Raw genomic sequence first — 27876 nt, forward strand, 5'->3', positions numbered from 1 at the left:
GCCGCATTTAGATTCAGAGCTGGTCACAAAGTTAATAGATATGCAAACAAAAGAATGAAGTGGATTCGAAGGAACTATACAAAACCATCCATTAACATGATACGCTTGATCTATTGAGTGGAAATCACAATTCTTCCTGCCTGCAATTGTCATTTGAAAAATTAGTTATGGCTTCCTTCAACTACTCGAATACATTGAGAGAAGAAACTTACCTTCCAAAGACAATGTTAAGCAGCATTAATAGTTCCTTGTCTTGCCTTGAGCACAAGTTCCTCCGTAGTGGTGCCAATGATCTCATTAGCACGCTTCAAGGTTACGCAGTAATATCTTCCAATAGTATCCTGAATTTACAGATTTTCCAGTTGTCATTTAAAGATGCAGGCTCAAAATATTCTTTGAACATATAGCAGGACAGGCTACTCATTCCCATTCTTTATTTTGCACTTACAGCACTGGAGGGATCATTTTTTTTTTTCTCGCTCCACCAGATTCAAAACTTAGAAAGAGGTTCTTTTGTCAGCTTATGAATTTAAAGATTATCTCTGTGTATTTGAATTACTTGTTACTTCTTTTCACATTATGACACATGCCAACATGGATGAAGACAGGAGTACTTTTATCAATGAGTAAGATCCCATTTTCAATACCATTTGTAGACCAAAACATGACAACAGATCGAGATCACCCAATTGGTTTGCTTTTCTGCATAGGCAATCTCACAAGAGCTATCCCAGTGATAATTGGAAAATAGAAATACCGATGTAAAACTCACCCTACTAACAATGCCCAGCTTCTCCAATTTTTGGACAGCATCATCCACTTCAAAGTTGCATCGCTCACCAAACTCTTCTTCAATTAGTTCTTCACACTGTCGGTCAAGATCCTACGTATCAAAGCATCAAAAGTAATCAACTTCCATATTCAAATGTTCTAGAGATTGTATATATGAGAAATACATGTTCTAGAGATTGTATATATTAGAAATACATACCTCTTTTGTAGCTTTACCCTGTTCCATCAAAATAAAGAAAGCAATGATAACCTCTTTGACCTGCATATTCAGATTATGGTGCACAAAGGTGAGAAACTCGTGATTCACTTGCTGGGTGTTCAAATTTGACTCGGGCAAAATGGATTATGATGGGCGGCTCATACTTAATGAAATAATAAATAAAGAAACAATTGTTGCTAAAAGGAAAATGTAATACAATGCTAATGGTTGTATTGGTATTGCTTTGCAGGTCATGATAGAAAAGAACTCTGTTGATTCAGACAGTCATCATTCATCCAAACCCTCAGTGACTTTGGCATGAACTAATTTTAAGGAGTGGACACACTATGTAGGCCCAAAAAAATCCAAGTCTGTCAAGTGAACTGCTAAATATCTGGGTTTCCTGACTACTCCCCCCCCCCCCCCTCCTCCCAAACACCACTAAGATGTTGTCAAAATTTAATAAGCACTTGAAAAATACCCAGCAAATCCTAACACCATAGATTCTAGAATCCACTGAGAACTCAATGACTGAAAAACCAGGTCAGCTTAGAAGACTTTTCAAACTTGCAAGGTTTCACTGAGAAGTTTGACGCCATCTCAACAATGAGCACACATGGAGAGTCCAATTCAAATCCATTCCAAGTTTTCAATTAGAGGTCTTTCTTATGGATCTATATTAAGAAGAAAAAAATATTCTCGCTTGGTGCCTACTTCTTGTTGAATCACATCATCACACAAGTGAAGAAGAGTGCCCTTCCCACTGTCCAATTGTTTGTCATACATGGATTGTGTAATCAAGTTCTGATATGTGACCATGTTCTGCTGAAACCTACACAAATTGGATAACATGAAACATATAAGTGATCAGGAACTCGGGCACAGCAAGAGTACAGTATCATAAATCTAACTGTAATGAAAGCACGGGTCCTATTACACTGTATGGACAGTGGGAAACCCAATTCGGTTGCTCTAACCAATGAGATCCCTCTGTCAGCATGTGCATTGCCCATCAATGAACTAGCTAGTGCAAGTACCCAAACACATCCAATTCATAAGAAACAATAGCTCAACACTTAACGTGAAGTAGATCTTTGCACAGTAGCCAACCAGTCCAGAGAGGATGGCAATAATGACCCAAACATCAGCTTTAGGCATTTCAAGTGAACTAACAAGGGCAACCTGAAATAAAGAAATCGCAGGTGCATCAGAATTAGCATGATCAAAATAAAGAATGATACACATCAATCTTCAAGGACATTAAATAACTGACCAGCCCAACGACAGCTGAAACAAGGAACTTGACCCAATCCATTGGTGTCAAACTTGGATTTTTCTTCTCTGGCTATTAAATATAAGAAGAAAAAAAAAAACAATATCAGCTGATTGACTGAACACAACTGTAACACTCATTACAGTAAAAACACTCATCAGGAAATGAAACCGTGAGGGATGGAGGAGGTTAAGGAACTGTAAAACTCACCAGAACTATTTCCATATCAGCCATGGGAATGTTTTTAAAATGTTTCACATATATTCCTCGATCTGTTTTGGTGTTTGGACTTGCTTGCCTGTAGAATGTCGAGGGAGAAAGGACATGAAATTCTATGAACTTACTTGTAATATTTCAGATCCTAAAAGGAAATTGATAAATTGATAAATAGACTGGTTATCACAACCTGCTTGAACTGAGAACTCTTTTTCGGTTGGAACCATCAAATGGTGAATCTTTTGAAAAATACATTTTCTTTATGGGAAAATGAACTGTGTCCGGGAGTGTAGCGTACGCTAGCTCTTCCCTGAGTCTATCTCTCTCTTTCCCCAATGAATGACATATCTCCCCCGTTGTTGTGGGAGGAGAGAGAGATAGACGCAGGGAGTGTTAGCGTACACTAAGCTACCAGACAGAGAACTACTTCCCTTTCCTTATATAAACATATAAATTTGTATACTCTCTTGAAATCCTTTTCATCAATGGTAATATATGCCCAAACTCCATATTATAAGCTTATGGCAATGGTTTTGATAGTAAAAGCTCTGTATACACAATGAGATTCTATTTTTCAATTTAACTATATAAAGCATTTAAAGATTAATAACTAGATAAAAGGTCTATACCTGTATACAACAATCATCCTGTCAAAAGTTGGCTCTTGAATTGTGATTTTGCTAAGCAGGTTACGCAAGCTGGAGAGACACCGTATGAAAATGGCATTAAATATCCCACATCCGACATAAGCACCCCCAACCAGGGTGATTATTGGATTTTATCAAACTTAGTTAGTGAGATGGTTCAACATTTTTCTTGTGCGCTATGCATGTGCACACATACATATATACATTCATAAGCAGCCCTGCCCTCCCCCCTCCCCCCCCCCCAAAAAAAAATATTGATAACACTGATATAGACCTAAGGCGCATTTTTTTCACTGTAAAATATTTTACAGAATAATTATTAGGGGAAGGGGTCGATGCACGGGAGATTCTGTGCAGGTGCATTTGTCATTTCTATGGGGCTTTTGCCCCCCATCCAAGGTCTTGTGCGCGAACCGTGGACAAGACCTTTTGCTTAATTATTATTTATAAATTTTCTTTTATATTTTTCTGCTATTTGGCATTTTTTTGGTTGTGCATGACCAATAAGCATATTTGAACATGATTCAGTGGGGGAAAGAATCCAGCCATATGATGGGGGTGGATTCTTCTATGGGTGCCAAGAGTACCAAAGATACCATCACTATTTTATGAAAACCACATTCTGAATTTTGAAGTGGACGTTGTTTTCCAACTTTTTGTATTGCATTACGATAAAACATGTTCCTTCTTTCTAATCCTTATACAATTTCGTATTGGTTTTCAATAAATCCTGTAAAATAATTTACAGCTATAAAAACGCAGTCAAAAGAGAAAAGTAAATTCTGAAATTCTTGACCGTAAGGTTATTTCTTCCGAATTGTTGATAAAAATGTGTTTTTGAATGGATTGAATCACCTTATCCAGATCAGCATTGGTCGGGACCGATTCTATCCCTAATCAAACAAAGGTCACCAATACAACTCTCTATTTATAACATAAAATGTCTATTACACATGAAAATATGCATAGAGTTATGGAACGGCAGATACATTAAGGTACCATTACTATTCTCACCCCATCCCAATAATTAGGATACAGTTCAAACCTAAGATGACCTTAAATAGAGTTGAATGGTGGAACAAAATTCACCTAGCCGAACACATTTAGTTGGGGGAAAAAGGGCTTAGTTGAGTTGAGTTGAGTTGGATTCCAACCTGAGCTGCATATTTTCAATTCGTATCCGTTCAACACTTAGGTCATCTTGCTCCCCTTCAAGGATAATTTCATCAGTTTTCTTTGGATCTTGTTGCTGTTGTTGCACATTTGGCTTTCTGGACAAAATACGTTGTACTCTGCAACCACCATAGTTCACAAAAAATTAAAGCTTACTTCATACTTCCGAATGAAGCAATATGGTCATTGGAACTCAAAATAATTTTCATTAGATTTATGATGATCATTACTAACAATTTAATTATCAATAATACCACATTCCCTCATAAAACATGTTGACAAGTTAACAATTTTGATGTTTTAAAACATAATATCAACTTTAGTGCTTCAGGAGCAGCCCCCTATCAATTGATAGGTCTACTTGGGACAAGCCTAAATCATGGATTTGATCCCAGCTCATCAACAAGGAAAAGGATTGCAACTCCCCCCCCCCTCTTCTATAATATCTCAAACCTAGTATTGCAGCGACATTCCAAGACTTTAACATCATCCAACCTCAAATTTTAATAAACATGAATTCTCAAGAAAATAACTCTTCCAAATAATATAACATGACAGATAATCAAAGTTGCAAGGAAAAGAAACTCTTACCCGGTTACTCTGAGAAGCCATCCCCATAAACGTGCAATGAGCATATCCAATTTCTCCATGAAAAAGTAATCAGTTGTTCGGTCAATTCCAATGCCCCGACGGAAGATTACGTACTACTCATGCACATAGTGTACCCAATATTAGTATAAAGCTAGGAATATATTTGAACGTTTCCCATAGTTTTCAATTTTTGCATCTATGTCCATTGGTTTTTGCATCCATACCCTGACATTAAAGAACTTTGAAATACCCTCAGTTTCCACTTCTCTAAATTAATTTCCATTTCATTTTAGCCAACTAATATTCCTTTATACTAACTTCACCAACTTCTGCTCCTCCTTCCATCATTTTTAAGCTGTTGATTGTCTGCCAGAAAGATGCTTCATTTAATAGTGGCTAGTGAAATGGCATATCTATTAATTCAATGTTAAGCTGAGAGTATTTTTATGAATTTATCTTCCTAAACCAATTGGAATTTATGTTTTACAATGCCAGCAGTAAGGATTCAAAGGATCAAATAGTGTGAAGGGCCAGATGCAAAAACCAAAAACAGAGTCAAAGATGCCAAAACATCAAGACATGCGGGATAGCTGCAAAAAGCATGTACATGAATTTGGACAAAGACAAGAGAGACAAACCACAGAGCAACAGTTATATAATAAAGGTTCAGTGGCATAATCAATAGAAGTTTGTTATAGTGCAGTGCTCAAAATTGTAATTTACTATGCTTCAAATCTTTCAACCATGAAGATAAGCAGAGCTTCAAAAGATATTTCTCCTTTCCTATACCATATCTGTTATATGAACATTTTTAGATGCTATTCCAACATCAACAGATTTAAACTACAAGCCTTGTAAATTTAATATCCACCCACCAGAGAGATGCTTCACCTTTCCAATTATTGGAGAGACACCCATAAGGTCAAGGTGCATCCTCCTACACCCAAAGAACTCATTCCTACCCTTAACCAGCCCCCCAAAGCCCGCCCTGTTCATTCCAACTTCCAAGCCCTCTATCTAAACCAGAACCTCCCCTTCCCTTCAAACCGCAAAAAAAGGAAACAGTACATGCATAACAAAATCTAGTGTATAACAGAACCTGCCATCTCTTTCCCTTTATCCTAGTCCCCTTCTTTCCTTCTCCTCTTCATTCTTCTTCTTCCTTCTCTCTAACCCAAACCATAAAATGCCATATGGGCCCTCCCAAGAGATTTTCACTACTACCAAGTGATGCAGAGCTGAAGCACTACATCCGCAAGAAGAAGAGGAACAAGAAGCTGCTGCCCAAGTAGTAGTAGTAGAACTACTAGTAGTAGTACTAGTTCCATAGTTTTTTTTTAAGAGTTTTTATGTTTTTAAATTGAACCGGCCCAACCTGGTTGAACCAGTGGTTCAATTTAAGTGACTTAAGTCACCACTTTTTATTTTATGTAATTTTTCTTCTGTTTTTGGGTTCACTCCACATTCCCAGGATTTAGAGAGGGAGGTGGACTAGTTAAGTCGGCTAGGGGTAGTAATACTCCTAGGCTGAAAAGGTGTAAGGCCCTTAGGCCATTATTTAATCAATAGAAACCATGGAGCTCTTCATACTCCACTTTTGAGAATTAAAACTGCTATTGCAAGCTGCTGCTGCTTCTCTTCCACTGTGAAGGTTTGCTTTGTGTCTGATCAAAGCTGGTGGGATTGTTGTGATCCAATCGACACCTTGCGGTGTGAAGCCCGGGTGGTTCGCTCAAGCTCTCCTTCAGGTTTTTTGTTCAAGCTTCTATTTTTACTCAAGTTACTGCTGCTGCCGATTATTCTCTGCAACTGCAAGTAAGTTTGAGACTTCCCCAACCACATACTTCTTCTCCTAATCCTCCACAGCCCCAACCCTATCATTCCCCCCCCTTTTTTTTTTATACCTTTTCACACTCTTAGTTCTGTCCAGACCTATTCCACCATCAGAATTACTCCAAACTTAAATCACAACACCACCAGCATAGCCCCTACACTCGATCCACACTTCAGCCCCCTTTCATCCAGCCAAACCCTAGATCCTCCATCACCCTACTAAAACCCAAACCCTAATATTACCACAGACCAAACTAGCCAACCATTCTGTCCCAATTTTGGATCGAACCCTCTGCCCTAGAGGAGAACTCGACCCAAAGGAATTCCCTATACACCCTCTCTAAACCCTAGATCCCCTCACTTCACACTTTCTGAAAACCCGAAACCCTAACCTGCTGCCACTCTAGTTTACACAATTCCACTCATCAAACCATCTCAGGACCTTAACTGATAGACTCCCCTACACCTACCTAGCATAACCAACACCTCAAACCCTAACCCTAATTTTGACCTAAAACCATTTTCTGCCCCAATCGGATTACCAGTTCATAGCAGATCCTATTGTACCGGCACCTAGTTGGTCCTCTACCAACCTAGGACTACATTACCAAGATCCCATAGGATGACCATAGCTATCCTATCTACCACTATTCAGGTAGAAAAGATGTGGAAATAATACATGAAAAAATGATAATTCGACCTAATTAAATAAAATTTTTGCATGGATGGTCTCCTAGTGGTAGCCATCATAGTTGTCATGGCAGCAAGGTGAGCCAAGGTGCTGGCCAGGAGTCAAGCTTTGGAGCATAGGTGTCAAGGAGGTCGCCTAGACGAGGCCTCACTGATCAGCGTGTGGATAAAACAGGTTTAGTTTAGAACCTTTCGGTTATTTTGTACTTATAGTTTAGTAGTTTACTAAAATTTTGACCAAGTTATGTTAATATTTTTCTTATAAAAGGTCAGAAGAATTGAATATGAAAATGAAGCGATCTGTACATTAAGGTGTTGAACAATTAAGATGACCACAAGGGACCTGCTACAACCCTTGCAAGAAAGTTCACCCTACCCAGCCACTGTGATAAATACAATTCTTTCCCGAGCATTTAGCCCATCTCATTTGCAAAAGTATCACAATCATCCCATATAGTGTATACATTGAAATCACAGAAATCTGACACCCCAGAAAACCAAAAAGACACCAATATGAGGCTCTTCCTTGATACCAATAGAGCTAATTCCTCTTTGTTTTCAATGACATTATGGTGGAGGCCGGCTAGAGAAGAGGGAGAAATCTGAGATGGAATCTCAGAGTTGCAGGGGAGGGAGAGAATCACGTAACCACACCCTCACGTTGAGCAAACCATTCACTTTGTATTTCAAATTTGTTTCTCCAACGATGGATTACAAGGTATAAAAAGACGAAAACCAAGAGACTCCGAACTAGAATGTAAGACTGAAACTAACTTACACCCAAACTCTATCTCTCTATCTCTATTCCTACGTAACCCATACAAAACAAAACATGATAAAACAAAAGACATAAAGACTAACTAAACTAACTCTTTTTTTGTTTTTCTTTTTTTATATAACTAACTCTCCCACCAGTCCACATCTTTATTGAATATATAAAAGGGGCCAAACAAGCCTAAGACAGAAAACTGGCAAAGAAAGCTAAAACTAAACAGGGGGAACTCAGTCCTTAACCATATTGGCGAGAGCTAACCCAAGAGAAACAATAAAACAAGCCTACGAAGGCTCTGCGAGGCGCACCGAGGGGATCCTTGTCCTATTTGATCTTCGGGGGATCCCAGTATATACACCAGGTCCATCAAAAGCCACACTAGCCAAAAGAGCCTCCTCCTCTGGTGAAAAGGGAGATGAAATCTCCTTTTCAACCAAGGGTTGTTCTACTGCCGTGTCCACCGCTATAACACTAGGCTTTGCCTTCTTTTGACGACGAGCTCTACCAATAACTGGAGTTGCCATACGGCTACTCATTCGACCACCTCGAGGGGCATTCCTACGGCCATTATGCCTTGTTCAACCCAACACCTGAGTCCACACATGTTACACCCCCATCCCTGAACCACGGGAAATGCAACTGGAGCATACAAACTACGCTCTCCAACCACCAGAATCACTGATGTAGTATCCAAGACTAACTCATTCACAACGACAAATAATAGGTAAAAGGAAATGATTAATATTAATAACATCAGAGTTAGCAGAAGCTAGGTGATAGCATATAAAATATTGTCTATTCAAGTTTACCCCTTCAAGTACAATTCGTTCCAATCAGGATCAATGTATTATCACTGTATAATAAATACACCTATCAAGAAAGGAATAAAAAGAATACACCTTTGAAACAAAAGATAGTTTATCAAAGTGTAACAAAAGATGGCCACCAGCCAAGAATCACTGTTCCCTCGTGGAACACATCTCACAGTAGCACTCCGGTCCATGATCCTCATACTCCGGAGTCCACCACTCTTCATGACCTTCTTCAGGAGTCTTGAGCTCTGCGCCATCCTGCTCGAATGTACCTGCATCAACTAAAAATATGTTTCCTCGAGGAGTGAGCTCCAACTGAGCCCAATGAGTGGCTAAGCCACACAAGCATACACAATAATAATAATGAATGGGGTTGACTGCAAACCATACATGATGGACGGATACCAAGGTGTCCCATACCACCAAGGTAGACCGTACATCACATACAATTTACAATCATGCTACATGAATGAATGATGATGTATAGTTTTATTGTTATCCACCTAACACACAACTAAGTCAGGTATAGTACTATAGCAACACCTTAGGTAGCATCCCCGACATCGGTACCATAAACGGATGGTATACCGGCGATGACAAACCCGAGTTGCGCTGGAAGCCTGCCGTACCGGTCTCCACCAAGAGATATACGCAAACCCCCAAGTCAAATCCCGTCCTGGCGTTCGGCCCAAAATACGGTCGGTGCCCGAACTTCCCGGGTGGGTATACCCAAATAACGGTCGGAACCCACGGATTTGACCGACACCTAACCCCCTGTCGGTAAGGGTCATAGTACTGGATAAACATTTATCCTAGCCAGCATTCACCTATTATATGAGTGAGATACGCATGTGCATAGGCCAGAGGCCGAGTCCATAGATACCGAAATACGGTCGGCCGGCTATCCTCTTGCCTCTCGAGCCCATACGTACGTATACAAGTACGAGATGTGAATACCGAAGGTAGTCGGTCGGTCACCATCCCGTTTCCACCTAATGCAATGGACAACTCTAATGCAATTTCAAGTACGACAATCTCAAGCTCAGCACCCACCGGCACTTGGATCCCGCTTCCGAAGCCCTAGATCTACATGCCATAAGTGAGTCCATATTATGGAATCTCCAGGTCCAGCACCAACCGGCACCCTAGTCCCATAACTAAATCCAATACCATTCGCACCATAGTGCAATAAAATAAATAATATCGCAAGACAAGAATGTAAAGTCCTATCAACATCTAAACATTTATATCGTCCTATATCTTACCAATAATTATATATTACAACATACATGCATGAATGGCATTCGCAAGACACGACACACAAACATTCCATAAATTAAGACGTTTGCTTAACTCACTCACCTTGATTCTTAGTCAATCGTCAGTACGGAGTTCTTCAAATCGGCGTTTGATGCCAAGTACACTGTCCCACGTACTAATACGTCCCCGAGCCGGGTCAGTCAACCTAAAGAGGGTGTACAACGTGGGGAGAGATTAGTGCCTTAGGGCTAGAAAAGTTGGGCCCCATAAGTTATCAAACAAGGCTGAAATAGGGGACCGGCACATACAGCAAGTCTATATCATGTGCCTGTCCATGTGCCTGTCCCTCTCGGACTTCCCACCGGTAGATCTAGGTTCTCAGGGACTGGCACTTGCATGTGCCTGTCCATGTGTCTGTCCCTCTCAGGGACCGGCAGATCTAGTTTCTCAAGGACTGGCACTTGCATGTGCCTGTCCCTCTCGGACTTCCCACCTGTAGATCTAGTTTCTCAGGGACTGGCACTTGCATGTGCCTGTCCATGTGCCAGTCTTGCTGTTCATGCCATTCTGAGAATGGTTTTACCTTGGGGTAAAATGGGGTATTCTTAGGGGTTTTTAGAGGTCTCTTTGGCCATCAAAACAACTCAATCAAGGTACCATAGCACACCCCCAACATGGGTTTGTAAACCCAATGATCGATTGATTGGGTTTTCCTCCATTAAAATGCACATGGGAAGGGAACTCATGGGTTTGCCTTGTTAAGAAAACTCATCGATTTCTACCTCACACCTAGGGTTTTCCATAAATGGTTGGTGAAACCCATAAATGGAGGTAAAACCCCACTTAGGGCTTATCAATGGGGAAGGGTTTAAGGTGAAATAGAAATCATAAGGGTTCATTGGCTCTCATTACTTAAGAATGATACTATCCATTCATGGCTTCTTTACTTAGGTAAGTAATGATCCATCAATGGTAGTTCATTCCCAAAACCCTAGTTAATAGGAATAGATGTAGAGGGAGAGAGGCTCAATGTGAGGTTAGGTACCCCCACGAGACACAAGGTCAGCCATTAATGGCCTTCCAATTGAGTAGATGGAGCACTCAAGGTGTACTCAACCGATTCAAACCCTAGGTAATAGAATTAGGGAAAGAGAGATGGAGAGAGAGAGAGAGAGAGAGAAAGAGACTCACCAAGGGTTGATGATGATAGCTTGTGCTCTACCATACTTCTCCCTTCTCCTTCCTTCTTCCTCTTCTTCTTTCTTCTTCTTCTTTTTTCTTCTCCTCTTCTTCTTTCTTTTTCTCCTCTCCTCTCCACGATTTAGGATTGTAATGTGAGGTGAATAGTAGTTTTGGGTCTTTAATAACCCATCTAGGCATTAGGTCTTGTTTGGTTAGTCTCAAGTCCTTAGGTCCATTTGCTTAGGAGCTTGTTTGGTTAGGTATAAGCCCAAGGTCTAGTTTAAGTCATTGGGCCATTGGATCCACTTGGGCCCATGGCCCATGTCCTAAGTTCTAGTTACAAATAGAAAGAGGCTAAGCACCTAAGCCCAAGCCCATTCTAGTTCTTATGCTTATTAATGGTCATGCATAGGCATGAATTATTCGGATAGTGACTTACTCCCAGTCATCGCTAAGTGGATAAGGGCGATTCAGGTGCGGGCCCCGCGGATCCCCATCATAAGGGAATTCCAAGACTATGCTTTCGTGGACGATTTTCCCCCTGTCTCTGATGGTGGATCTTTCCTCGAGGACTTCCCCTGTTTTGCGGTCTACAATCTTGTGTGATGGCTTGAGTATTATGACCCACAATTCACGAGCGTACTCCACTCCCGGTTCTACACAAAAGGTTCAAACCAGACCGGTGGTTAGATCGGGTTTTAAACTGGGTTTTGGACACGAATTTAACAACACACCTTGCATCTCATGATCAAATTGGTCATACTCCGACCCACTCACATCTGCCCCAGATACACAAGCAGAACCCATACCCATATTTAGGCCCGAGTCCACTCCTTCCGACCCACCCACGTGAGTTGAGCGCTCCTTATATGAACATAAAGACTCCTTTCCCACCTCAACCTCCACCTCCTCATAACTTTTAAATTCCTTATTTGAAGATAAAGAGTCCTTTCCCAACTCAATCTCCACCTCATCATCCTCATCTACAACTGTATGAGAGTCCACACTGGGATCATGATGATTAATATCTTTGATAGATAAATCTTTACCTACCAAATTAGCACCAAAATCTTCACTATTGGACTCCAACGTATCCTCCTCCAAGTCCGCCAACAATGCAAAATCATTATCAACAATAACCGACTTCCCTCTATTCTCTCCAATGGTTTCAAAATTTAAATTTGAATCTTGAACTTGTGAAATTCGTTTCATCCCCTTGCCACCCTGGCCGGCTGCCGGATAACCATCTCCTCCACACACAACCACCATTGAAGGTGGTGGAACGCCACCCTTGGCAGCAACTTGGGGAGCATTCCAACCTCCCCTACCTGTATAGCACTTGTGCCTTCACCGGAATTCTGCACTAATGGTGCCTCTCCTTTGCCCACGTTCAAAGCCACCTCCTCTGTGTCCGAAACCACCACCACTGCTTTTGCATTCTCCTCAGTTATCACCCCTTCCAAACCCACCCCTTACTGGTTCTTCCCCACGGCCGCTGGATTAATTGCCTGCACCAAACCCCCTTTGATCTCCTTGCGACAATGCTCTCTAACATGCCCCAACTTGGAGCAGGCCAAGCAGAAGACGGCAATTTTTCAAACACCACCCTTTGGTAGAACCCCGACGAGCCGCAGCCAATCCATATCCGATCAGGTAGCGCCGAGCGAACATCGACCTCAACGCAAGCTCTAGCCGCCATTGTTCTCGTGCAACCTGTCGTTGCCCCATCTATTCTCAACACTTCTCCAACTGCTCCAGCTACCGAAAGGAAAAAATTCCCGTGGTAAAGATTTATCGGCAGTTTGGGGAACGACACCCACACCGGGACCACCGGCGAATCTGTTCCTGCTTTGAAGAAACGAGTCCACTTGAAGAAACGGAAGGGGAAACCCTTGATCATCAGATGGTCCTTCAGCCATACTCGCACATAATCCGAGTGGTTGATGAAGTGCAGTAGCAAGTGGCGTGAATCCAACGTGGATATTTGCACATCTGCTGCAAGGTGGAACGATGCCTGGAGTGCTTTCTTGATGTCAAACAGGGCTGGCCTTCCATAGGCGCATTTAGCCACCAAAGCCATCTGAAACGGTTCAATGGACTTGGCGATTTCTGCATCAGAGAAGAAGATCGCAGGAGCCCCATGTGCAGCGAAGGGGTTTTGATTTCAATTACTGGGGTATACCCATGCGTGAGAGGATCTGCCGCAACAACCGAAGCAAAAGGACGTCCCGTAGCGCCACCAGAGGCCACCGGTGGTCGATCCCCCCTTGCGGCGGGAGGATCCGTCATCGAATCCCCCTAACTCAAGCAGTTCTCATCCTAATGAAATAAACATGCTTCTCTTGAAGTCCTGTTCCCCTTCCATCCAATGAACTGCGGTGAATCTTTCTGTAATGACTTGTCTTATAAGTACCTCTATGTTAAAATTACTTGACTAACTAAACTAACTACCAGCCCTTATTAGACCAAAAACATGGGTTAGGCCGGTTCTGTCTGGGCTTGGGTTTCCAAAACTGGTCATAATGGTCTAACCAGTTGAGTGCTACTGCATCAATTCTCCTCCTTTGAAAAGAACTCGATGGACCAAGGAGACCATCCGAGTCAACACGTTGGAGGAGGAATGATCCCGCTACCTTCTTGAGCTTAATGTCGGAGAGATCTTTAGGGGGAAGAGACTTCATTTCTTTGTTGTCATGCTTGAAAGAGTAGGTATTCGCATACCCACAATATTGTGCCTTCTTATCAAACAGCCACGGTCGACTAAGAAGAATCTGACACACCTTCAAAGGGAGGACGTCACATTGTACTGTATCCATGAATCCACCAATAGAGTATGTGAGCAAACACCTATCAGTAATCATGAGATTATAATGTCGGACTGAATTGATGACTCAAGTAGTACCAATAACAAGATAGTTAAATTAAAGAATAATTCAGAATATAGGGGCTAATCCTAGCAGATCTACGAGAAGGGTACTTTGGTAATAAACCAACAAACAAGAACAGAAAACAGGGTAGTCAACCTATACTGAATTCTGTTATGAAATAGGAAGTAAACAGAACCTGAAATCAGTATTCGATCAAGTAACAAACAATAATTAAGACCAGGGGTAAAACAGTAATTTAACTAAGGAAATTAAAGATCTGGAATCAGGGATATGAATATTACCAAAAATAAAAATAAAAACAGGAATATGAATGGGGTTATGAATGTGTAATCGATTCTGCTAAATGGAGAAATAATTGATGCAGGAAACCATAATTGATTCAGTCATAAACATAAGCTATAACAGGAACAAGGGCAGAATAGCATGAATAAGTCAAGATCGACAGGTCAGAATTAGGTCAAATGCATATCGAGTTCATCATTAGGGTTTCTGAGCATATGATCAAAATCTTGGAGGATTCTAATGGTCGGATTGCTTAATCTCAAAATACATGCAACATGGAAATTCTGGGTAGAACATGAGTTGCAGAAAAATTCAAGGTCTGAACTTACTTGTTAATGCCAGAATTTAGGAAATAGAATTAACAAATCCAGCATATGAATAGAAGCACAAGAACATGAACAATAGAACATCCACCCAGGCTTTACACCAATCTACCTTGATCACACACCGGGGGTTTCTTGATCAAACACAAGAGTTCTTCACGGGAGAAGAAGAGCATGCAACAACAGCAAAGTTTCTAAATTCGTGTCTCAAAAGAGCTCTCCAAGCATGGTTATTTTATAGCCTTAAAAAAAAGAGAGAATTTTAGTTGGACTTGGAGAGTAGGCTTGGACAAATCCTTAGCCAACTCTACTACCAACAACCTAGTCAAACTTGAGTCCTAACAAGTCTATGACTCAAGTTAGCTAAAGAAATAAATAAAGATAAAAGTTATTACCTTAAGGCTGATGTTGACTCTACTAAATTATTAGCTAAGAATAAATAAGAGATGCAACTTAAATTAAACCACATAGAATTGGTTCAATTGAGCTAACCCAAAACAACCTAAAAATAACTAAGTATAAGAAACTAAGTCCTAAAAAACGGAAATCCCGTATGTAACTTATTACCCTGGCCTATTACATTAAAAACCCAATGGACCAAAGGCCCAACATGTATAGAACCCAACCATAGACTTATGACTAATAAAACAAGTCCATTTCGGTGATGAATCTGCATCAACTAGTGGTGTTCATCTGTGCAACTTTGTAGGGATTTGGATGTGGCTCTGTCTACAATCCTAGCTTACGAACAACATCTTCAAAGATGACATTAGTGCAACCACCACCATCGATCACCATGCTACATAATTGGTCATTGCAATTCATGCGGGTCTGGAAGATACTGTTGTGGCACCAATCGTCATCCTCAGTGATCTTGTTAGTGGTCAAAACAGGACAAAGAACATAACAAGGGTGTCGCTCGTCATCACTGTTATTGTTATTGACTTCACCCCGCACACACTCTGCCTCCAAATTAACTGTCTCAAAAGTCAGTTGCTCTTCTAGAACATAAAGTATAAAAAAAATCCTTATCAATAAAGCTACCAAACAGTTGGGACACTGAGCACTAATATATTCGTACCCTCTGCACGAAAAACACTGAATGACAGCCTTTGGCATCACAAGAGGTTTGTCAAATCACGCCGAGGTGGAGAATATGATTGATTAGGCCATGAAGATGCCATAGATGAACCACTAGCCGGTGGTTTGCTGAATGATTTTTCCTGGACAGAAGACTGTTGCTAACTAGAACTATCACCCCTAGGAAAAGTATCTACAAAAGTCTTCTGAGTGTATGGCTGCTTTAGACTTTCTTCTACTTGATATGCCACCTATACAACATCATCTATTGTGGGCAGCATAGTACTAAAACTCGTTTCACCTCGGTCGAGATTTCAAGAATTTCGAGTATCTCGGTTAAGTCGAAACGAAATGCAACATTGAATTGAAAAATGCAATATTTCGAATATTTCAAAAATTTCGGTGAAATTTCAGTCATCTTGTTCCGGAAATCTCAATAATTTCGTTCATCTCGTTTCAGAAATTTCGGAAATCTCGGTCATTTTTGGCATTTAACACCCACGGAAAAAATACCATATTACGACCGAAACACCGGAATGAAACGAGATTTAGTACTATGGTGGGCAGTCAAGTGGATGCTAGTGCAAAATTGATCTGAGGGTTCAAACCATTGCGGAACTATGCCACCAATACCTCCTCATCCCATCAAAAATTAGATCGAGTGGCTAAGTAATAAAATCTGGCCACATACTCAACTATCAGGCTTTCTTGTCTCAACTGTGCAAACTTGAGGTGCATGCACTGCTTGTAGTTGATAGGCAGGAATCTCCAGTTCATGGCTTCACTCATCTTAGACCAAGTAGTGATTAACCCGATGCCTCGAGTTTGATGTTGTTGCTGGTGTTTGATTCACCAGACTCCAGCTATGCCTTTAGCTTAGCCTCTGCAAATAAGATCTTTCTAGCCTCAGTCAACCCATACCATCTGAAAAATATTCCCAAATTGTGATTAACCCAATGCCTCGAGTTTGATGTTGTTGCCGGTGTTTAATCCACCAGACTCCAGCTATGCCTTTAGCTTAGCCTCTGCAAATAAGATCTTTCTAGCCTCAGTCAATCCATACCATCTGAAAAATATCCCCAAATTATGAACTCAAGGTACTGCTCTGGGTTTTGTCACCATAAAAACCAAGGACATCCAGCTTTGCTCCTCTTACAGCTCTATATAGAGTATCATCATGTTGACCAGCGCCATATGGTGGTGGTGGATAATGTGGTGGCGGTGGTGGAACATGAGACGGGCTCTGTGGGACAGAGTTGGAAGAATCCCCAGACTGCATGGGCCTCTTTCTTCTATTTGAAGCCACCAGTCGGTCAATGGAAGCTTGCATAGATGCCATCATAGTTTGGATGGAACTGAAAGCTGTGGTGAGGGTATCAACACATTCAGAGAGGGTGCCAATTTTTATATTGGTTTCATTTTTATAGGAGTTGAACTGTTGGAGAACCTCACTATTGGCCACCATGGTTAGGATATGGGTAAAATCTCCAAATTGGTGATGATCCCGGGGTTCGAAAACCTTGTTTGGGGAATTACTGTTTATTATGTAGGGCTAGACTTGGAAGTGAATCAAAAGGAAGGGTAGGAAGAAATAACGGAGAGAGGGAGGGGTACTTTGGAAGGTGGGGAACAAACCAAAAGGAATTGAAATAGTGAAAGGATGAGGGAGTCGTCTTCTTCCTTGTGCACAGAACCATTGGCACTTGAACTCGATTCCAAGTGAGAAAACTCAATCCTATGGTTACTGATTGGTCTGAAGTTTCAGATGGAAGTTGATGAATCAAGGAGGTACAAAATCCACTCAACCATCACTGGAAATAACTTGGGAAAGAAAGATATCTAAAATCTGTAACTGAATCTGGTGGAAGAACAGAACTAGTTATGATTGCAGGTGTGTTTCTCACCACGAGAAAGGAATCGGGGACAATATCCTCAGGTTTAGGTCACCTGAGGAAGGGAATCCTTCGCGCATAATCTCAGGTTGAATAGGCAGCTATCCAGAGAGATCTAACAGCTTCTTCCCACTCTAACTAGTAACTCAGACAATAAGAAAATAGTATTACAGAAACAGAAAGAAGAATAGGTATACCTGAAAGGCGTTTCAGTTCCGTAGGGAAGGGAGAGAAGAGGGAAGGGGGGGAAGCTCAGAACACAGCCACACAGACTCTCACAAACTAAATTCATTATTCCATTCATCTAATCTGCCCAATGAAATGGTGTATAAGCTTCTTCCCTGCCCCCTCCTGGGGTTCGGTAATATAGTTATTCATCCAAAAATAAAATGGTGTATAAGCATATTTATAAAAATGAAATTGAAGTTTCCTAATTGTAGTCTAATGCTGAAATAGAAATAAAATCCAACTCTAACTCCTAATTATCTAACCCAAATCTAAATGGAATCAAATTCTAAAATAAAAAATGGAATGGAACTCTAGCCTAAGTAAAATATACAAGATAAATCCAAATAAGTAAATAAATAAACTAATATTATCCTACCAGACCCAAATCCCAACTCGGGCCTGGTTCTCGGTCGGAACTCTCAAATAGGTTCAGGCTGGTCCAAAGAACTGCTCTTGCATCAATTCACCCGGTGTTGTGAAAAACTCGCCCACGAATTTTGTAGAACAGTAGAAATAAAAGCACATGAATGGGGCTAGCTGACTTTTTGTCCGCAACTCAAATAAAATCCAAAATATGAAGCTTTGGGGTTGCATCCATGACTGGAAAATCGTGGGGAAGAACAAACTCGTGATGGGAATGACTTTGGCTCCACTGGTTTTCGATGGTATTTGTCCACAATCTTCTCGCTTTTCGTTGCCATTATTGGCTGTTCTTGTTAAGGCTGCATCATCGGTGTTGCCTCTTTCGGCTTTGAGCAGACCTCATCAACTAATCCTTGAAGAACGAATGTTTGGAGCATGTGAAAAGGCTATAGAGTGTACAAATTTCTGTCATGATCAACAACGCTTTTTCGTTCTTCCAACTATTCTCGACCAATTTAATAATGCGTTGAGAAGAAATAAACACTTCACAATAAGCACCATCACAATAATGAGAAATGGAGAATTCGATGAAGACATCACCCTCAAACTTCCCCAGAGATTATCTGGCTGGTCTGTGATAGCTTCTTTTTTTTTTTTTGCTTGAAGGTCAGCGACTATTATATTAAAGATATGAAAAGATACAAGAGGATTGACCGGGCATACCCAGCTTAATATACAATGAAAGGGCTGCCTCCCACCTCTACCTTCGGCATTGCCATCAGCAGAGGGGAAGAGGACAGACACTTACCTCCCTTGAAGACCCTCCTTCGGCATTGCCATCAAAGAGTCAACAAGAAAGGGATAGACAAATCATGTAAATGTATATCTTGGCCAACCGCTTCTGATTGGGCATAGGATGGAGTGGATCTCCAACCAATAGAAAGCTGAGACCTTGCTGCATTCGTAGCTAATCCATATGCAACCATGTTCAACTCACGGTAACAGTGTGTGATACGCCACCTGATGCTAGAGATGTAATCATAGAGAGACAGAGCCATGATTGTTGAAAAGTCCATGGAAAATCACCTTTCAGAACACTGTGCACCACCGTCTCGGAGTCGCACTCGATCTGTAGGTGCAACAAATTTTCTGTTGGGCAAACGAACTCTAAAGTTGAACACAAGAGATCCATGGCCAGGTTTGCTCTGATACCAAATTGATGAAGGGCCAGTTGGAGAAGAGGGAGAAATCTGAGATGGAATCTAATAGTTGCAGGGGAGGGAGAGAATCATGTAACCACACTCTCACGTTGAGCAACACATTTGCTTGGTATTTCAAATCTATGTCTTCGACGATGGATTACAAGGTATAAATAAACGAAAATCAAAAGACCCTTGACTAGAATGTAAGATTGAAACTAACTTGCACCCAATCCTATTCCTATAACTCCTATTTCTACGCAACCATACAAAACAAAACATGATACAACAAAAGACATAAGGACTAACTAAACTAACTACCAGACCTTATTAGACCAAAAACCTAGGTTGGGCCAGTTCCGTCCATAGTTCAAAAACTAGGCAAAATTCCGCCGAAAGTTCGAATATTTTTGTAATTTCGAACCCCCCGAAACGAAACATCATATGAAATGTCGAAACCCAAAAAGACAATATTTCGACCAATTCGGTCATTTCATTTCGGAATCTCTCTCATTTCAGTCTAAAAAATGCACCGTTTCATTGAAATTTTAGTTATTTCGGTCAATTCGTTCCGGTACGCTCATTTTGGCCTTTTGCACCCCTAAATGGCCAAGCAAAACTCAGAAAAAAAATACAATGTTTCGATGAAATTTTGCCGAAATTTCAAGGTTTCAGTCATCTCGGCCTGGTCAAGACACCAAAACGAGGCAAGTTTTCAAACTATGGTTCCGTCTTGGCTTGGGTTTCCAACCCGGTCATACTCGTCCAACAAGTCGAGTGCTACTGCATCACACTAAGTTCCGTCTCCATCCAAACAAACCATACCACAGCCAAAGGAAGCAACTTCCATAAAATATCACCTACATCCCAAGGACCTCCCTACCACTCCACTAGTAGAGAGAAAAAACAAGAAGGAAATAACCATCCCACCTTCATGATCAAAAGGCATCTCCCTAAATCTCAAATGCATGATCAAAAGAGAAACAAGAAATTTGTAACCACCAGTCCACACCACACAGCTTACACATATCCTCATTCTCAACACACCCCCACCCCCCTGTTACCAAATCAATAGTGAGAATTTTTTTCCAACATTGTAGTCCACATGAAGAAGCATACACTGAGGAGGAACCCAGCGCCTCCAACTTATATTAATATTTGGTCTACTTAGTAATAATATGGAGTATACACTAGAGAGGAGGCGTAAAGCATTCACCAATCAATATCCCTCAAAAAGGAAACACCAATCAATCAATGATCATTCAACATTCACCAAAATAAGCAATAAACAATCAATTAAGTATTTGTTTTCCAATTACCATGATTCTAGGGCTTAGATATACTACTTTTCCTATTTTGACCCCATAGTTACACTAATATTTCAATTTTTACCCCCTACAGGACAAGGTGCACTATAAAAGCATTAAACCACACAGTTTTTTGAAAGAAAAAAAAAAGGTGCCTGCCTAGGTCAAGACCTGGGCAAGGCATTGAAGGCGAAGGACAAGTTGTGAAAAACTAGGTAAGAGCACACCTTGCCCATTCTGATGTGCCTTGGGGCCTAGGTGAGGTATTGACAACTATGGTAGCCATCAACTAGTGCTTTGACACCCCACTCTCCCAACCCTCGCATCTGCCAACTATCACGCCAACTAAAGGGTGAGGCCATGTCTTTATTCTTTGAAGGAACAAAATAAAATTCAGAATCAGAATAGCTTCAAGTCATCTATGAAGGGTGTTTATATATTTTAGCTTAGTCAACAGGTCACTTCTAGAGTCCAAAGTTCACTTAAATAAATATTTCCCTTCAGAACAGAGGAAATGTAAGCCAGTAAATGGTTTTTATAGCATTTGATAGAAACCTGTTAGTACAACTGTACATCTAAATGATTAGACTGAAACAAGTACCTTGTCACAAAAATCCGGAAGGTTTTCACGAGGATGCTCTTCAAAAAACCTTTTCAAAAGTTTGGTGTCAAGCTACAATCCACAAAATAAAACATTTTTAGTAAATGTCAAGAATATATGAGGAATCAAAGTCAAAAAGATATACAGGAAGTGGTTCAAACCTTAGATTTATCTACAGTGATAGGAAGATTTAGGAGATACTGCCCAGACTGTGCAACTTCAATCTCCTCATCAGTTGTTATCTTGAAATTGCTCTTATCCATCACCTGAGGAAAGAGATAAGAAAACATCCAGAAGAAAAATGGCAAAATTGAGATCACACAAACAGACATGTATCAACTAAAAATTCTTTATGCATAAGTGAATTTACAGTACCACTACGTCATGTTATAAGATATTGAATGAAACATTAAAAATCTAGGTGGTGCTACTATTGGCAGCCCAAAGGCAATGAAAGCAGGAAAAAATAATATCTTCCTAGTTCCTACCATGGATCACCCGCATATAGGATTTTTTCACGGCAACAAAAAAAAAAGAGGAGGAAAAATCCCCTGATACGAGATTATGCTGGGTTAATAAATCAATTTTATGTTTTGCCATGACAGCATAAATGGAGAAACTCCACCTTTTAAGTATACATTGAACAGACTATTTTTTCATTTGATAAAGAACCAAATCTATTGCAACAAAGAAGGGGGAGATACAAAGCTAAAATACAACAACAACAACAACAACAACAACAACAGCCACAACAGGCTGGGGACCCTCAAAAGAGACTAGCTAGTGGGATTGAAACACAATAAAGTAAAATCCAATGGCACCCGTTGACTTAGCCAACTCTTTGGCTAAAGAGTTCACCGATCGAATCCTTGACACAAAATATAAATTGCTGAGAGAAACTACAGATCAAGTTCCTGATTAAGTGCAAGTAGACGGTAACAGAATTTGATTGAAGACAGAGGCGCAAACATCTAAAATTTGTTGAATCAAAGTTGGGAGGAACCAACTGAGCTTCTCCCTTTTCATTTAATACGCACAGGAGGATGGGAGTTTAAGGATGAAGGTATTTTTCAGAAAGCAATAAAAGTACAGACTTTATAAGTCCAGTTCCAAACTACTTGTCAACCTTCGATCTGAGAATTTGACAATCTAAATAAGTCTCTTCTTGGATGCAAATGCTCAGTACAGTTGCATAAAGGACCCTGGCTTTCTTCTACCCTTTTTGTTTTCAATGTTTGTCTTTCTTCTTTTGGAACCTTTTTTGTTGGTGACAGCAGAACTTTCTCTTTAATTTAGAAAATGATCAAATACTACTTCTCCTCATTAACAGGATATATACAACTGGCTTTTAGAATTAAGATCTCGAGAGAATAACTATCGTTAAATTTCTTTACACCAGAACCCTCTTCAGTCATCTTGAAAGCCCAATATTGTTACTTGAATCCACTCTGGTGCTTGAGAAGTCTAAAGAATTTAATTGTTATCCTCAATTCAAGACCATAATAAACTCCAGCAATCTGATTCTAATTTTTCAAATCTCACCCGAACTTAGTAGGCAAGGGTAGAAAACCGCTTATTCAGGCTTTCATGCTAAATCAGCTGCTCTGCCTCATCATAAAATGAATAGTTTTTGTTTCAATATAATGTACATCAAACATGCAAGTTATGTGCTACATCTGTTCATCTATTAACAGGACATTGAGATTTTACTATTTATATTAACCCACAATTTACTATTTTTATCCAGTTAAAAAAAAATTCATGGTAAATTACATTCCTAATGTTCTTAATTGACAGAATTTTATATTAAGATTGTGAAAGATTTAAGAAATTATTGGGGAATCTTATTTATATTAAAACTAGGTTACATTTTTTTATTGCTTAATGATTCCTAAATAAATAAATAAAGATTTTTGCCAGGAAGGCTTTCCTTTTTTTATTTTTCTTATACTTAGTATCTGAGTTTCTGTCTTCCATAAATCTGTATTCTATTGACTGTATTGGACTAACCAATGGGAAGCACTAAAGCTTGCCAATCAGCCTATGTTATTTCAAGATCCTATTGGTAAAATTAGGAAAGATGTAAAAAGTTTATGTATGTTTATTCCTATCAAATGTACGCTAAGTTTTATACTTATGTGTTCTAAGCAGAGTTTTGCTTAACAATAGAGTTAGGATCTATAAATAATTAAATAGGCAATGGGTGCTGTTCTAACAATGGGAGAAAAAAGTTCTCTTGATAAAGAATGGTATATGAGTGTATGAGTGAAAATGCAAAGGACAGAGCTTTGCTGATCAAGCTATTTTATATTGACAATCAGTTGTTGGCAAACCAGTGTTGATTACCAAAACCAGTTATCGGCATGGCAGGAGGAAAAAAAATGGAAATGGGGGATAAGTTGAACTTGAGCACTCTAAAACTACACATTGCATCATATCTCCTCCAGCTTCAATCTTCCCATTTTACTATTTTTATCATTTTTATGCTTCCCAATACATGTTTTCTACCTTGACGTGTTTGTCTTTCTTCTTAGCTTGAGCAACTTGGGTTACTTTACTCATCCAAAACCACCTGGCAAGTGGCAAGTTCCAATTATGTATTATGTGTTATCTCTGTTTACATTATGATTATAATGCTAAATTGCCCAAGTGATTATACAACAAACCAACTGCTAGTCAATGAAATCTTTAAAGTTTCAACAAATTGCAGTAGCTAATGTAAAGCGGCAACCCATTTTTCTAATGATCTTTTCAGAAATGGACAAAACCTGAAATACTGTCAAATGCAGAAATAGTTTGTTCAGACCACTACACAGCAGTACTACTACTACTTCTTTGAGTAACTTATTATGGGTGCATAAATTAAATTTAATAACAATCTTTTTTAAGCCAACTAATAATCTTTTCAGTATCACCACATGAACAGTTTTAGCCTATGACAGACAGCTCCATATTTCGTCATGCAAAGTTTTTGTACATTGTAGGATATAATTTAACCCAAATGTGATGTGAGATTTAGCCAGAAAGTTGCAGTGGGGAAAAAGAGGTGAATGGGGAATATTAGGGGGAGGGCAAAGACGAAAAGAAATTAAGTTTAAAATTAAACAAGGATTCAAGAATAACTTCAATGCCTAAAAAACAGTACAAATGTAGGCAGTTCTAACAACCATTAAAAATTAGAACCCCAAAAGACTCCGCATTCCACAATTTAACATATGCAATTCATGTCTTGACAGAAAATGGCAAGTCACACACATGTAGGTAGGGACTGGCCGCTAAGATAATTTGACAAAAGGGATGCCCCTAACAATCAGTCCAACAGGCCGAATCTTTGCTCCTCCTCCCACCCCTTTCTGGGGCCAAACAAAAGAACAACAACTATTAGATTGCCAACCATCATCCATCACATTAAGTTTTGACCTTAAATTAAGTTGTAGAGGATTGTCTCTGATCAAGAACATGTACAATAGTCTCCAATATTGTCTTTATAGGTGGTCAATATCCTGAAGATACTACTGAAGAAAGGGTAGAGAGAGTGAGAGAGAGATTCCTAAGAGTGAGAGTAGTTGAGGTTTTATGCCAAGAAAGTATACAGTAACATAGAAAAATATATGTGATAAATATTCCTGGAAATTGACAGCCACACAACTGCATTTCACTATAGCATGGAACTATACCTAATTTATCAAAAGAAAAGGTAGTTACATTTGGCTTGTATGAATTTGGTTACCAGAAATTTGGCTTTAGCTTGGAGAGCCTTATTCTTATGCCTAGTATAGCTTCTTGAAAGTTCTAAACAACATAACTGGGAATGAGGAAGAAGTTTCAAAACACCTGTTGCTAAAACTTTGATATGATTTCTTTCACATGGATTCTATCCGGTTATAAGCAAAAGGAAATGAAGGGTCATGAAATTAATTTTGGAAAAGAAAATGAAAAATTTTGTATTGTAATGATTGTGTAACTATTAAAATATTATAAAATATAAGAATAAAAAAGTATTGAAATATATTCATTACCCTGTCGTGATTTCCTATTAGAATCCAAGTAATTTGGTTGAAAAATGAAGGCAAAGTTCAATTACGATTTTTTTTTTAATCTCATTTTTCCTCCCTTCACTTTCCTTCCAACCATTTTGGAGACAAAATAAAATTATATTTTATCATGAAAAAGTGTACAACTAATAGCTGAAAACAATACTTGATGAATATGATTCATTTGAATAAAGAATGTTAAGTAAGTTAGTCATAAGATACTAAAACTTGGAACTCGACCCCAACTCGACCCTGGGAAAAACCGAGACCTTGGTCGAGTTGGTGCATTTTTTTTTCAACTCGGTGGGTTTTAGACCTAGTTTGGGTCTGAAACTTGGTATTCAGCATATTTTAGGCCATTTAAACACAATGGCATTATCAGATTTTGCAAAAACAAAGTCCAAATAAGAGTTTTACTTCGGACCCTAAGTTGGTAGGCGACGACGTACTAAAATACCCTACACTACACATAATTTAGAAATAGAAAGCAAGTAAAACATTTCATTAATAACTAAATAACTTAAATAGGCATTAGAAATGTTAAAGTGATACATCAAACTGTTTAACAATGTTACAAGTTACAACTATCATCACATAAACTGAGTTTGAATCAAGTATTTAGTCCCCAGTAGTACCACATAGTCTTCCCATGACATAGTGTTGCTGCACTGTTGCATATAGTGCTCCACAACAAGCACATAAGAGTTGTCATCAGCATGTCAAGTCCCCCATCCTAGGTTATAGCTGTTTCCATGAGGCGTGAGATCCACTGCTTCAAATGTGCAGCTGAATCAACTCTCCCGCAGGTTACAACTTCAAATCCAGAGCTAAAATGAGTCACAACCTTCAAATAGGGAAGAAAACAGCTTTTGGACAAAACTCGATCGAGATCTATCAAGTTCTATCGAGTTAGGTGACTTTTAAAGAGGTAAATGTGTCGAGATCTGGGTCGACCGAGAAAGAGTAATTTTTTGACTCGTATACCAACTCGACTCAACGTCTCAAAAAAACGAGATCTCGCAAGTTCTCGAACTATGGTTAGTCATCCCAAAAGAGGAAGTTAGTCCCTACATGGATTCTTCTTCTTCTCTCTCTCTTTTTGAATATTATTATTTCTTGGAAATATAATATAAGGCATTCTAGTAGAAATAAAATAAACCCCCCCCCCAAAAAAAATGCAATCATCAGCTCACCTCAAACAGGTACGTCAGGAAGTTCTGTTCAAGAATATCGATCTCTTCTGAGGATATACTCTGTTGCGCCAATTTCTTAGAGCCATGAACAGGGTCGAAGAGGGAGTACAATTGCTACAGACACATAATGTATATTCAATTCCAAGACAAATATTAATGAGGAAATACGTCAATGCAGACACATGACTAATCAGAACATCCATTGCAGCAAAATGTAAAGGTTCATTCCTCTGAAAGAATATAGTACAGAGAACTTGGCTGTACCATCAGATCCTCGAACTGCAGAAAATACCAAGCTCGAATTGTGTATTCAACTCTCTTACAGAGCTTTATAAACTCAGCACGGTCAGAACCATGTTCTGCAAGACAGTAAAAAGTTTTAGGCATCGAGGTCCAGTCAAGAGATTCAATACCCGAGAAAGAACATGATCCAAACCTAAACCGCTGAAAGGTTACATGAGAAACATAGTAACACCCTTTGAAAACCAGTTTTCTGACAACGAAAATGGTGCTAGACATGCATGTGATTGAAAAGATATTGGAAAAAAATACATCCAAATCAGATTTCAGAAAATGCAATTATACTAAACGAAACATCGCACAAATCTCAAAACAAATTGTGGGGGATACGCAATAAAAGTGGTGCTAAACATTCATATGAATGAAGATACTGAGTAGCAGAAGAAATAAGAGAACCTACGACTCGAAAACGGATACGAAAAAATATTGGCTACTTCAACAATATCCACGTAGTTACAGTGTTGGATTGTTCCAGAGGAAGAGGAAATTCAATTCAGGAAAGCCCCATAGCGAAGTATAAGAATAACAAATCTGCAATATGAAATTTAAGGAGAGAAAAAAAAAATGGAAAAACGTATGTATGTACCTATGAGGTTGGCCAAGGACATTATAAGCTTAGGCTTCAAAATCGGAATTACGGATTCCCGCTCCAACCTAATGACGTCTTTGTTCTTTTCATCCATCTCTGCGGAAATGAAGAGAACCCCGGTACCCTCTTAAATTAAACGATGTCCAACAACAGTTAG

General features: G+C 39.6%; 1 protein-coding gene across 3 annotated transcripts; it reads right to left on the reverse strand.

Moving 5' to 3' along the window:
* Positions 1 to 27876, reverse strand: LOC122655791. 3 transcript variants are annotated; one of them, XM_043850130.1, is made up of 16 exons: positions 27717 to 27876; positions 27095 to 27189; positions 26831 to 26944; positions 21765 to 21869; positions 21604 to 21675; positions 4892 to 5004; positions 4282 to 4419; positions 3110 to 3178; positions 2475 to 2562; positions 2265 to 2336; positions 2073 to 2173; positions 1706 to 1823; positions 992 to 1051; positions 773 to 883; positions 213 to 341; positions 1 to 136 (listed from the first exon to the last, which is right to left on the reverse strand). In XM_043850130.1, the coding sequence occupies exons 1-15, from the start codon at positions 27811 to 27813 to the stop codon at positions 228 to 230; spliced, it is 1467 nt and encodes a 488-aa protein (XP_043706065.1). In that variant the 5' UTR covers positions 27814 to 27876; the 3' UTR covers positions 1 to 136; positions 213 to 227. The 3 variants fall into 3 exon arrangements, with proteins under 3 accessions (XP_043706065.1, XP_043706064.1, XP_043706063.1); XM_043850129.1 differs by having other exon boundaries at positions 1 to 140; XM_043850128.1 differs by lacking the exon at positions 1 to 136 and having other exon boundaries at positions 154 to 341.

Source organism: Telopea speciosissima, chromosome 3 (genome assembly GCF_018873765.1).
Source record: "Telopea speciosissima isolate NSW1024214 ecotype Mountain lineage chromosome 3, Tspe_v1, whole genome shotgun sequence".
Classification (NCBI taxonomy): domain Eukaryota; kingdom Viridiplantae; phylum Streptophyta; class Magnoliopsida; order Proteales; family Proteaceae; genus Telopea; species Telopea speciosissima.

Excerpts from the sequence above, each read along its gene's own strand:
- LOC122655791 (XM_043850130.1), bottom strand. The coding sequence starts at position 27,813 with ATGGATGAAAAGAACAAAGACGTCATTAGGTTGGAGCGGGAATCCGTA. Across the intron at positions 1,824-2,072 it reads TGTGCAAAGATCTACTTCAC|GTTTCAGCAGAACATGGTCA; the intron begins GTTAAGTGTTGA and ends CAATTTGTGTAG. Across the intron at positions 884-991 it reads AGGGTAAAGCTACAAAAGAG|GATCTTGACCGACAGTGTGA; the intron begins GTATGTATTTCT and ends TTTGATACGTAG.